At 36.1% G+C, this 14,000-nt stretch overlaps 1 protein-coding gene across 1 annotated transcript; it reads right to left on the bottom strand.

Annotated features, from left to right (window-relative positions):
• Window positions 1-7,344: 7,344 nt before the first annotated feature.
• On the bottom strand, window positions 7,345-13,862 carry atf4a (activating transcription factor 4a). The gene is made up of 4 exons (XM_028458779.1): window positions 13,684-13,862; window positions 10,640-10,810; window positions 9,531-9,830; window positions 7,345-8,576 (listed from the first exon to the last, which is right to left on the bottom strand). The coding sequence occupies exons 2-4, from the start codon at window positions 10,686-10,688 to the stop codon at window positions 7,729-7,731; spliced, it is 1,197 nt and encodes a 398-aa protein (XP_028314580.1). The 5' UTR covers window positions 10,689-10,810; window positions 13,684-13,862; the 3' UTR covers window positions 7,345-7,728.
• Between the last annotated feature and the right edge of the window lie 138 nt (window positions 13,863-14,000).

Raw genomic sequence — 14,000 nt, 5'->3', positions numbered from 1 at the left:
CTATTAACATCAGAATCAGAATCAACTTTATTGACCAAGAGTGTATGAATACACACGAGGAATTTGTCTTGGTGACCTGTGCTCTCTCAGGTAGTGTAACATTAAATAATAACAATCAACTAGAATAAATAAAAATAAATAAAAAAAGAAGTATAAATATAAGAGTAGTTAGACTAATATGTGCAAACTAAATAAAAATAATAATAATAATAATAATAATAATAACTAAATAAAATAAAAATACAATAATAATAATAAGATAATAGTGCAGTAGTGCATTGATGAGTAGTGCAGGTGAACATTTAAATGAAAATATTATGTACATGAACATTCACAGTGACAGATTGATCCAGGGTTGTTATGTTTAGTTCCAGGTTATTTCACAGTAACAGAAACAGGTCTGACACTCTATGACTGTTTAGTGTTGATCACAGTGACAGCCTGGGGGAAGAAACTGTTTTTATGGAGGGTAGTTCTGGCGTACAGTGATCTGTAGTGTCTGCCGGAGGGGAGGATATTTAGATATCATATTTAAATATAAATATTATAATTAGGTATAATAAATATATAAATATATATTAGGTATAATATTTAACATTAAACCTATTGTTGATATTCTTTGACATGCATTTATGTCATAAATGTGAAGAAAGTGAGCTAAATATCAAATATGCAATGCAAACATAAAGGAGAGATCTAAGCACTCCCATTGGTCAACACATGGTGCCATTTAAGCAACAACTGTAATCATGTTGTTAAAGGCAGAGCCAGTGTTTTTCATGGTAATTACTGTTACTGATCTAACTATCGTGTAAATGCTTTAAATGGTGAGACTGGACACTATATTACTATGAACACTAACTAGTTTTCATACTAAAACTCAGAAGCTCCATCCCTGTTTGTAGTCGTCACAAATCTTAAAAGAACAATCAAATGTCCTTTCATTCTAATCAGATGATAAACTCTGTCAGTGGTTCCCAAACTGTGGTACGTGTATCCCTAGGTACTTCTCACCTCTCAGGGGGTACACAGAAACATTGTCAGTTTATTTTTTACATTATCAATTTTTTTTTTTTTTTTTACATGCGCAGACTTTTTTCTCATCCATCAATAACACTTTGTGGCACAACTCTTTAAAATTCACCAAAAAGTGAAGTTTAAATTCTAAAATGAGAAAAACTTCAGAATAAAAAGGCCTAAATTCAAGGTTATTGTTGGACGAGACACAAGAAGTAGTTTAGATGAGCCTGTAAACACAAATAAATAATGTATAATGTGAACTAAGGGGTGCATGTGATAAGAAGTAAAGGCTACGTGGGGCAATAAAGTTTGGGAAACACTGAGTCAAAAGAAACATTTAATAGATATAAATCAATAATAAGTATTATTGAGTTCATACAATACACCAGAGGTGGGCAACTTATATCACAGCAGGGTCCTTAAAAATGTGTTAGTTTGATCGAAGGACAACATTATCTACATCTGAGCATTATTACAGAAAATCATTTTTAAAGAGTTTTTAGAGTAACTTTGTATTTTAATGTATGTCTTTTTGAGTCATGTTGTGTATTTGTATTGTCATTTTTGAGTCCATTTTGTTGTTGTTTTGTTTGTTTGTAGTACTGTGGGTTTGCAGAGTAATTCTTTGTATTTTTCCTGTCTTTTTTTATGTACATTTGTTGTAATTTTCTGTAATTTAGTATGATTTTTGAGTCATTCTCTGTATTTTTGTTGTTGTTTTTTGTGTACGACTGTTGTTTTGTTCATTTTTGTAAATTTATTTGTATAGCGCATTTCATACACAATACAACACAATGTGTCTTACATGATCAAAAAATGCAACAGAAAACATTCAACAGCTTAAAATCAATAACAATCATCAGTAAAATCAATGAAAATCATCAACAAACACATTACAGTAGTAGTTTTGTGTGTTTCTTGATTATTTTCTGTGTTTTTCTATAATGTTGTACTTTTTGGTATATTTTAGTGTAATATTGTTAATGTTTTGTGTATTTTCCGCACAAAATTAGACCGAGGGCTGCATGTGGACCCCGGGCCACGAGTTGCCCACGTCTGCAATACACAATATTAAGTTCACAAGATCGATATGATACAATGTTTTAAACAGGAATCTTTCACAACAATGCGAGTCTGGCGACTAGATTACATTGAAAAGCAATGTAAAAACGTTGCGTCGGGAGATCCAATCAGAGATGAGTTTCTCCCTACGTCACTGGAGAAACATGGAGGAAAGAGTCATCATGGCGTCTAAACCTGCATCCTCTACGACATCTGTGCTCCTATTTACCAAAACAACCAACAAAATGATTTCAAAAACACACAAAACACTCTAAAAATACACACACTTAATCCATAAATACATCAAACCACCTAAAAATACACAAAAGTACAGCAAATAACAACAAAAATGAACATAATCATTCCAAAAACACACAAAAAGATTTTAAAGACACCCAAAATGATCAATTAATACATAAAACTACCAATAAATACACAAAAGTACAGTAAATAACAGCAAAAACATCCAAAATGAATCCATAAATACTGTCACTTATCAGACCAAACAGACTCATGAGTCATGACTTATTTTGAAGGAAACATTGCTACACCTTAACCTTAAAGTCATTTTATTTGTTGCCACACACAAGTTTACAACACCAAGACAGAGACAATTACAGAAAAAATGCCATAGACCATAAACAATATTTACAAATCGTATGCATTATAATACAGTAAATGTGTGTGATATTATAACAATTATAATAATGGTATTGTGTTATTAGAGGGTGAGGGGAGGAGACAATAACAAGTTAATAATAGGAGGAAAAATATATAAATATTTATATATATACTGTATATATACATTTCATATACATATAGAAAATAAAAAAAGCAAAAAATCTCTGTGTGTGTGTGTGTGTGTGTGTTTTGCTAGTTAACTCGTCACTTTACCGCCGGAGCCACTGATCAACTTGTAAACCACTTACTACGTAACACCCATTCTCCGAGTCTCGTTCTGATGACGTCAGTAAGTCCATCTCTCGCGTTAACAGCGGTGAAAACATCTTCCGCACACAAAAATAGACCTCCACAAACAACTGTACTTGTTATTATTAACTTTGGAGCCTTTTCTACACAAAGAGTTAAATAAAATATCATTATTATTATTATTATTATTATTATTATTATTATTATTATTATTATTATTATTATTATTATTATTATTATTATTATTATTATTAATAATAATAATAAGAAGAAGAAGAAGAAGAAGAAGAAGAGTAAAGTTAAAAAAATAAAAATAATTCTAAGGAAGGGGATGAATGATAGTTTTAACTAGAGCGTGGCACCCAGGCAACCTGAGGGGGCCAGGCCAGAACCCAGCAGACATTGGGGGGAGGCCTGAGGGGGTCCCTGCCCACCAGCCTCTTCTATACCTCCTTTATTTCTAGCTTAAGTTGTATTTTAAATGTTTTGAGGTCGTGTCATTTGACAGTGTTTCATACGCTTCGTAAGACAATTTAAGAAATTAACTATAGTCGCTGAAGTCGCGTTCGGTGTGAACGCATCTTTACAAACTGGGTTTGACCAGCAGATGAGAACCTCATCTTCTCATTTCTGTTTGTCTGCTCAGAGACGTTTCTGTTTTTATCAACAATTCTCTAACATTTCTGCCTGAGTCCAGGTGTTACTGGTGTGAACGTTTATGTTCTCATGTATTTCCTCTCAGCTCAGCTTTTTTTTCCTTCTCTTATCTGTGTGAGCATGAGAGGGCAAGGCCTCCTATCAGAGAGAAGCAGTGTGTGTGTGTATGTGTGTGTGTGTGTGTGTGTGCAAACCTCAACCTGTCTGCTATCCATACGGCCTCACACACACACTTGTTCACATGGATTGTCTTAAATCTCATTTTTTTTCATGGCCGTCTTACATGATAAGACCAGACGTGAGCAACAGGCGGCTGGGGGGCCACATGTGGCCCTTGGTGTATGTTTGTGCAAGTAAATGAAGAAAATGAAAAACAATGAAAAGATATAAATGATAGAAACAGAAACAGAAAGACAAAAAAAATACACAAAATTAATCACAAAAAAACACTAACAATTAAAGATGCAAAAAGAAAAAAAACAGAAATGTACAAAATGACAACAAAAATACTCAAAAATGACTCAAAAATATACAAAATTACAACCTAAATATACACAATTTATAAAATGAGGACAGAAATTTACAAGATGACAACAAAAATACTCAAAATGACTCAAAAATATACAAAATTACCACATAAATACACAAAATGTTTAAAATGACAACAGAGAAATTTACAAAATTAACTAAAAGTTGCAAAAGATGACTAAAAATGCATAAAAGTAACAGACAAATTTACAAAATGAAAACTGAAAAACACACACCTACCCCAAAAACACACAAAAATGGCTGCAAAATTGAACAGAAAAGTAAATGAAATTGTAAATGTGACCATAAACATTTATGTTCCACCCCTGACAGCTGTGTGCGATTGTATCGACTGCTTTAACGTTACAAGGACTTTCTCATCAAACACAAGCACAGCTGCTGTGTCTCACTTCCTGTGAAGCATAGAACTCACTGTTATCTCTGTTTGGCACAGAAAACATAAACTTCTACTTTTTTTAACTGAATCACTCGGTTGAGCAAACACGGGGACCACATGTGGCCCTCCATCATGTTGTGTGCTGCTCCCAAATTGATTCCTCCAAAAAATTGTAATTCAAGAAGTTAATTTGACATATTACAGTAGAAAAGAGAATTAAAAAATGACTTTAAAAACACAAAATTAATACATAAATTTAAATAAAACACACAAAAGTACAGCAAATGACAACAGAAACCAACAAATGATTTAAAAAAAACACAAAAAGATTCTAAAAACACCAAAACTTAATCCATAAATACAATATACCACCAAAAAATACACAAAAGTACAGCAAATAACAACAAAAACCAACAAAAGGATTTCAAAAACACACATAAGACTCTAAAACACCCAAATGTATCCATTAATAATACATAAACCCACTTAAAAATACACAAAATTACAGCAAATAACAACAAAAACCAACAAAATTATTTCAAAAACACACAAAAACTTAAAGGTGCAGTCTGCAATTCTTATAAAAGTGACTTTTTGTCATATTTGCTAAAGCTGTCACTATGTAAGAACAGCCTCCGTGTGAGCTGCTGTAAGTGACACTGTGTTGTTGCTGCTGTTGCTAGGATCTGGTGTGTGCACATTGAGAGAGAGAAGCGCTGCAGTAATATGCTTTTAACAGAGCATGTTATATTACTGTGATGTTTCTGTCAGACTAACGTTAGCTTGTCAGCTCCTCTGAGGGAGGGACTTGGAGATTTTGGAGGCAGGGCAAGAGAGCAGCGGGGAGGGAGGGGGAGAGAGGCATCTGAGAGTTGTGGACTGCACCTTTAATTCATAAATACATAAAAAAAAAAAATACACATAAGTACGGCAAAATGAATACATAAATACATAAAACCACAAAAAATGTACAAAAGTGCAACAAATAACAACAAAAAGATTTAAAAAACACATAGAAAGAGTCTAAAAACACACTAACGTGTTAACGCTCAGATTAGTATTTATTCTAAATGCAGACGTGAATGTTGATAACGTGGCCTATTGAATGCAACGCTGTACTGGCCGCATTCTAATAATTTAGCAATTTTTCAAGAAAAATCCATAAAAAACCTGCTCTGTGACATAGGCCACACCCTATTGTCTGACGAGGGTGCCCTTCAAACGTCTCGGCCAATCAGAACGGGCAGGTAGGAGGGAGGGCTGCTGTGCTCCTGTTAAAGGAGATTTTCTTCTTCACATGAAGTCTCCTCCTCACCGCTCCACGTCTGCATATTAGTCCATTTACAGCTTTTTATGAATATTTTTTTACTAGATCTAGACTGATACACTGCTAAAAACACAACTCAGGTGAAATATGTTTAGGATGAAAAGTCCAATAATCAAAGTACGTGTGTGTGTTTTAACTCATTTTTATTGTATTTGTATAATTTTGTTGGCACTAAATTACACTTTTAAATCTCATTGTACTTGTTGCAATGACAATAAAGATTAATTCTGTTCTATTTTGTTGTAGTTGTAGATTTTCTCTCATTTTGTGTTATTTTAGATGTTGCTTTAAGTAGTTATTTTTCTCATATTTTGTGGGCGTGTTTCGTCTTTTTTTTTTTTCTCGTCATTTTGGATATTTTTATTGTAATTATATACATTTTTCTGTCATTTGGTGTTTTTGTTGTCATTGTGTTTATTCTCTGCGCTTGTATGTTTTTAGATTTATTTTGATATTTTGTCAAATTTTCTGTCCTTTCGTGTGTTTTTGTTTTCAGTTTTTACATTATCTGCGATTGTACATTCTGTCTTATTTGTTGAGAACTTGTTTTGTGTTTTTGATTCTGTCAAAAAAAATTTCTTGTCATTTTGTGAGTTTTGGAGTCATTTTGCATATTTTTTGTTATGTAAAACTTTTTTGTCATTTTGTCTCATTTTACGTGTGCTTGTTTTGTGTTTTTAGATTCAGTTAGATTTTTTTGAGTTTTAAAGTCATTTTTCCTATTTTTATTTTCAGATTCATTTTACAACTTTCTTCTGTCATTTTCTATATTTCATGTAATCACATATATATATTTCTGTTGTCTTCTGCAGTACTTTTTGTTTTTTATGATTTTCTATCATGTGTATCTGTTGCGATAATGTCTGCTTTACTGAGCAGAAGAACATTTAAGTCCAGTTCTTGCTTTTGTAAAACTTCCTTCAGTATTACTACTCACATGAAACATTTGATGATCTCCATCCCCGTCTTCAGCTTAATAATACAAAAGAAAAAAAAACGTTTTTGGTTAAAGGTTTTTCAAATTCTCTTGTTTTATTTCTGACAACATTTTGCTTATAAAACTATTTTCAAACAACTATAAATCATAATGATGGAATGAACGAGTGATAAACATTTTAAAGAATCTCATTTTGTAAATAAATGGAATGAAACAATATTTAGTTCAGTGGTTCTTAAACTTTATTTGGATCTTGACCCTATTTTGATATTAAGAATTCCCAGCGAACCAAGACATTTTTCTTTCTAGAATTAGTTTTTGATCATGTTTGAGCTCAGATATATATATATATATATATATATATAGTTTCCCCCCCCCTTTCCCCCACACATTTGACTATTATTAACTTGTTATTGTCCCCCCCCCACCCTCTAATAGCACAATACCATTATTATAATTATTATAATATTACACACCAGACATCACTGGAATACTCACCAAATATTTATTAGAAAATACCAGCAAAAAGAAATCAGAAAAAAACAAAGAGCAAAGCACGTACACTAGATAATCACCAGAGCAGAGGAAGATTCTGTGCTAGTCGACAAACAGCTGAGTCATCCTAAAGTTTAAATAACAAATGTAACAATCAGGGAGGAAAAGTTAACTATACACACGCACAAATAAAATAAAAATTAAATTAAAGGGAAAAAATGGCCCCTTTCTGGACTTGCAGCTGGTTCAGGTTAAACTGTGAATAAATGACTAAGTGGACAGAGTTTATTCTAAAACAGAGACTGAGAGGTCAGCATGCCCCCCCTTCCTAATCTTATTAACTTCCATAAGCTCTCAATGCTAATGCTAAAGCCTCTACATCATTGAGCTGTTCTTCCCACGGTGGTGCTTCCTCACTTCTTCCATCAGGTCCTTCAGGTACTGGATCTCTCTACTGATGGACCCGGCCTTCTCCGTCAGCTCCTGGTTCTTCTTCTGCAGTTCCTCCAGCTCCGTGCCCAGCTGCTCATGCTCCACCCTCTTCTTCTGACGGTAGCGCGTCGCCGCTGTCTTGTTCTGCTCCATCTTCTTCACCTTCTTCTCCACCACTTTGGGAGTGCCAGACACAGACTTCACCTTGGAGATCCTGGGAGTGGGCGTGGCCACGGGTTCAGGTTTGGAGTACGGTTTGGTCCGGGAGGAACCAGTGACAGGGGGCGGAGTGGAAGGAGGGGAGGAGAGTAGGTGAGGGGGCGAGCTGATGCCTGAGTCAGTATCGCTGTCACTTTTAATCTCTTCTTCGTTGGTTAACACGACCGGTAGACGACCGTCAGCGGGGATGGAGAGAACAATGGGGGTGACCGTGGGAACATTTCCATCCAACACGTCCACTTCACTGCCCACTTCTATGGTGTAGGATGGAGAGAGTGGGACTGGGGACGGAGGCTCAGACTTCACCAGCTCCTGAGGAGGCTCCACCCCCTCTGATGGTTCCAGGGACAGGGGAACGTCAGCCAGACTCAGATCCAGACTCACGCTGTACTGGGCGGGGATGGTGGTGCTGAAATCATCTAAATCCAGAGACATCTGGGAGTTGAGAGAAGCCAGGAGCTCCTCAGGGGAACTGGGAACTTCATCAGAGGAACAGGAGCCAATCAGAGAGTCCAGATCAAACTCACTCAGATCCATCTTCTCTGACATCCAATCCATGGCAGCGTCATAATCTGATAAAAGAAGAAAAAGTACTTATGTCACAACCACAACTGACGTAGGGCTGGGCGATATAAACTAAAACTCATCAATGATACACGATATCAATCTTGATATTTGCACTATTTTTTTATTTCCTTTTTTCTCTCTTTAAAAAAAAAAAAAACCAAAACAAACTCCATTAAGTCTGATCATCGTGTTCACACTTGTACAGTATTTTAGTCACAATGTAACATGTGTGTGGTGACTAAAAATGAGGAACTAACTATCTGTTAGTAATCTGATTACAGGCAGTGAACGTTGAACCGGTTCTTCGGGCTACGCACACACACCTGCCAACAACTGATGATTGTACACGCATGCACAAAATAAAATGTGAAAAACATTCTACAAACGAGATAAAATATTGAAGATGTTACAAAAGAGCAGAAAATAACGACAGCACTTTAACATTGGTAACTTTTCATGGAAATTATTTAAAGCTAAGGTAGGTAATTTTCATCAGATACACTTTTTAAGATTTTGATTGAGTTTTTGGTCACGTTTAACATATATAAAAGTAAAGTTTATTGTTTAGTTACTGCTGAATGAGACAACGTTTCTACACAATACAAGTGATGAACTGAGGTCTGCTGCTGTGCACGTGAGTGAGACGGAGCACAGAGGGGAGGGGCAAGGGGGGTGAAGGCGGAACCATCAGGGAGGCTACATTCAAAAATCATGCTAGCTTTTGAAAATCGCCTACCCTACCTCTAATGTAATTAGGAAAAAATTGAGAGTAACAATGGCATGTTTAAATTTTAGATGATGCTGAAATATATTTTCCGTCCCTGTTCAGGACCAACCTTCAATTTTGGAAAACCCCCCCTCAATTCCCATGGAACGTTTCTAACTTTGAGAATTCCCTGAATTTGCAACCTTAGTGAAAATCTTTTTTAGATTGTATTCGTCCGTCGCTGCACACTCACCACTCCACTTATCCACGTCACTGCTGGCAGTGAGCCAGGACGGGGACAGCGGGTCAGAGTCGGCCTTGGTTCCTCGGAAGGAGGAGGAGGACTGGGCCAGTGGGAGGGGTTTGAATAAAGAGGTGTTCTTATAGAGAGACGGGGACAATGCAGTGGAGGACAGCGATTCGGAGGGCGAAGCAGGTGCCTCCCCCCCAGGAGAGGAAGAGGGGGAGGAGGAGGAAAAGGGAATGAAAGCTGCTTCATCATCATCTTGGTCCAGAAGAGGCCTGACGGGGTCAGCCATCAGAAACAAGGGCTCTGTGGAGCACAGGGTTCATTAGATTCAAAGTGTTGGACATGTTCTTTAACCTAGTGGTTCTCAACCTTCAGCCCGCAACCCACAAAATAAAAGTTCCAGAGATTGGGGACCCCCACTGTACCCAAAGAGAGCTTTTTGGGGTCCATCCATAAAGTCAGCAAAATGATGGTCCATTGTTCTATAAAACTGTGATAACCACATTTATTTATTCATCTGAATAATATCCACTGTTATCCATGAACATTTACTATTATTATAATCATCTTAAAGATGGAAATTATTGTTTTAATCACAAAATGGGTTCAGAGTGACTAAAAATGGTGGAAAAGGTGGTGAAATGGGACTTTACAAACCACAGAAAGTGGTTAAAAGTGAGCAAAAACAGATAAAAAAGGTGGTAAAAAGGTTTCTAAGTGTCAATATTGGAACAATTAGTTTAAACTGGCAAATAATGGGCATGACAAATTGTGAATGTGAATAAATTGGCAAAAAAAAGCATGAAATATGGTTAAAAGTGACAATAATGGGTCAACATGTGACATTCAGTTGGGAAAGTGTTTATAAGTGCTGAAATTGACTTGTAAGTGGAAAAAATGTACAAAAATGGCATTGAAATGTGATGGAGAAGTGTCAGAAATGGGAGTAATGTAGCAAAAATGCATTAAAAGGAGCAAAAATAAAAAGGGTGAAAATAAGCATAAATGGGCTCAAATTGTTACAAATATTCATAGTTTCTTGAAGGCATCTGGCGAACTCCTCACGGTTCTGAGCCCAAGGTTGAGAACCCTTAGCTTTAGACAACACCAACCTAAGCACAGAGCCGCCACGTCCTTCAATGCAAACTGAAACAGTGTCATGGCTGCTGTTGGTCAGTGTGAGCCGTGAGAGGGTGAATAACGATGGTGATGACGTTAGAGAGTCGATGGGGTTGGTTCTGCTGTCAGGGCCAGCAAAGCTGAGGGTTGGTGCCGGGAGAGACCTGTGACAAGGAAGAGAAACCACGTCAGGGTGGAGAAGTAAACACGCCCACTATGGAGTGGTGGGGTGAGCACCAATCAACAAGAGAAACCACATAAAGACACTAGGGCTGGGTGATATGGACCTAAACTCATATCGCCATATTATTTCTTAAAACAGCAGAAGTACTAGTCTTCAGTACTCAAGTTAAAGTACCGTATTTTTCGGACTATAAGGCACACTTAAAATCCTTTAATTTTCTCAACAATCGACAGTGCGCCTTATAATCAGGTGCAACTTTGGTAAACTATGAAGCTGCACTGCTTGATGGATTTTTGGAGCTTTAGGGCTACCGTAGTCATGTGCCTCGTGGAGTGATATGTACCAGTACTGTGCTTCAACATACTGAACTGAAAAAGTGAGTGTATTGTTCTGTATTTAATGTGTTAAACCTGAACAATATTGAGAGTTATTGGTAATGAGTTGAATAAAGTTTGACTCATCAGACTATTTTGTTTCACTCAATGCATCTTAATAATAACAACAAACCGGTGTGCCTTCTAGTCCGAAAAATACGGTATGATATTAAAAAATGACTCAGGTAAAAGTTTAAGTATTGAAGTTGCTCCCTTACTTGAGAAAAAGTAAATGCTACTAAATGTACTTAAGTAAAAATGTAAAACACATGTCCTTTCAATAATAAGCCAGGATTTTTAAACCAATAAATTCTATATTGTTTTAATTTTTTAACAACTTGTAGAAAATTGGTACATGGAAATAAAATAGATCTGTTACCTTTGAACACCTGGACAATTTAGCACTTGTAGATGACATTTGTAAATAAAATGTTAAAAAAAATTTTAAAAAAGCAAATGTTCAATTAAACCCAGAGCTTTGAGTTTAATATTTTTAAAAACTTGAAACTATTAACCATAAAACTAAAGGACCTGCATAACATAAAAAACTCAAACTACCAACATTTTGTCTCATCTTTGTAGATCCTAAAAGTAACGATCTCATTTTTAAAATGTAAGGAGTAGAAATTACAAACACAAAAAGTCACCAAAAAAATAAATTACAGATTCCAGAAAAAACTACTTAAGTACGCCTCAGCAAGAAAGCAATAAACAATTAAGGCTGGGCAATATATCAAGTTTTTTATTTTGGCAATATAGAAAATTACAATATCACATATCGGTTTTTTTTTTCAGTTGCTGCATTTTTTGGTATGTATGCTGTTGGATTTTTGTGTATTTAGTTGTCCTATTAGTATTTGGTTTTCTTTTGTGTATTTCTGTAGTAATTTTGTGTATTTTTTGCTTTAATTTTGTGCTTTTACTTTTGGTGCTGCTAGTTGCCAATGTTTGTGATACACGTGTTGTTTTTTTCTCTAATGTTAAAGCATTGTGATGTTATTTTAGCATGTGTGGCATTTTTGCATTAAATTTAACCCAGAATGTTTTTTTGTAAAGAATTTATCTGAATTAAAATTATCCAGACTTATCTCGTATATATCACCATTTTGAGAGAGAAAGAGAGAAAAAAATAGAGACTTTTGGTCGATATCGCTCAGCCCTATATACAATATACATTTAGATATTTGTAACTCAAATAGGTCTTACCAGAAATATAATTTTGGGTTAAATTTGCTGATGAAAAAAGTCACACTGGCACTTTTATTAACAAATTATTCATCACAAAAAGCTGCACAATATGTGCCTCTTTTGGCTTCTGCTCTTATAAAGGACAGCATGTGTGAGTGAGTTTAGGAAAGGGGTGTCAAACTCATTTTAGTTCAGGGGCCAAATATGGATTAGTTTGATCACAAGTTCTAGGCGGTAAAACAAACAATTTCGACATTAATGTACTTACGTTTGCACTTCCAGTTATAAATTACACCAAGTATGGAAGGCATCAACAAGAGTATTAGTGGAATAATTTGAGAAACATTGCAGGAATTTGGAAAAATGTAGCCTTCTTACAACTGAATTATTTGGTGATGTACCATGATTTATTTTCACTTTATCCTACGGGTCAAATCAGATGCTCTGAAAGGCCAGATTTGGCCCCCAGGCCTTGAGTTTGACACGTGTGGCTTAGGGAAAGGTTGCACTCAGTAACCCATCTAATGCTGTTTTTCATGCTGTTCTGAGAAGTAGTGAAAGCAGTGACACCTAAAACGAGTATTTTAATACAAAATAAACAATAAAAAAACATAATAATTATAATTTTCTATATCACCACAATATAAATGTGGATATATCGTATATCTTGATATATTGCCCAGGCCTAGAAGACATTCGTCTTTACAGAACGATTGTACTCTTTGACCTTAAACAAAGTTCAGTAGATTCCACATCCTGCTGAGAACTTCAGGCTAATTATAGCTCGTTGATTTCTGTGTCAGGAAGCCCCGCCCGTACACAGTGATCTTTCCCTAATTTGGGCATGAGCTGACCGGTAACTCCGCCCTTTTCCCCCCTCTATGACTCACGCGGACGTAGAGTAAAAGCCGCCATTTTCACAACAAGCCCGGGGGCGGTGAGCGGCTCTGCGCGCCATCTTGGACGCGCCACGTTGCAGTAGAAAAATCAAACTAAACTACACTATTATTAATTTATTCTACAATGGTTACATAACATACTATAACATAGGAACTGGCATGTTGTCGTCTGTCTGGGAAAGCGTTATCAACGCTTCACCACATAACACAACAAAGATGAAGAGCCCGTTTTATTTTCATGACAGCCTGTAATTTAACACTAAACAAGGAAACACGTACATTAAAGTAAACCATATACAAGGAAAGTGTTATTCAGCTGTGATTACCGAGTGTAGTGAAGATATTTCAAAACATTGAGAGAAAATCACAGAAAACGTAAAAAAAATACTTACGCCATTTTGCCAGAAATTGCCAGTGCGCTAGCCGTTGCACTGCCGCTGTTTTGCCGCCGCAAGAGTCGCTGCCGCACGCCTTCAGATAGCCATTATATCGCTTTGCTGCTTTAGCGACGACATTTACACACAAACACACGGTAGAGAAGAGGAATGAAGGCGGAGAGACGGGCGCACCAGCGTATATATAGCACCGAAGCACGACAACGTGTAACCTTCCGCGCTTTCGATAGGGTGCGTTTGGTGGTGTGGAAACAGCGAGACGGGTGAAGAGTCTCCCAATTAATCCTCACTAAAAACGATTCACGTTATACCGG

The sequence above is a fragment of the Gouania willdenowi genome, chromosome 1 (genome assembly GCF_900634775.1).
Source record: "Gouania willdenowi chromosome 1, fGouWil2.1, whole genome shotgun sequence".
Classification (NCBI taxonomy): Eukaryota; Metazoa; Chordata; class Actinopteri; order Blenniiformes; family Gobiesocidae; genus Gouania; species Gouania willdenowi.
The sequence above is the reverse complement of the archived record's forward strand: the minus strand, read 5'-3'. Positions and strand labels throughout refer to the sequence as shown.

Coding starts and splice junctions, on each gene's coding strand:
- atf4a (XM_028458779.1), bottom strand. CDS start 10,688: ATGACACTGTTTCAGTTTGCATTGAAGGACGTGGCGGCTCTGTGCTTA. Junction 9,831..10,639: donor CGTGGCGGCTCTGTGCTTAG/GTTGGTGTTGTC, acceptor TGTGCTCCACAG/AGCCCTTGTTTCTGATGGCT. Junction 8,577..9,530: donor TGACGTGGATAAGTGGAGTG/GTGAGTGTGCAG, acceptor TTCTTTTATCAG/ATTATGACGCTGCCATGGAT.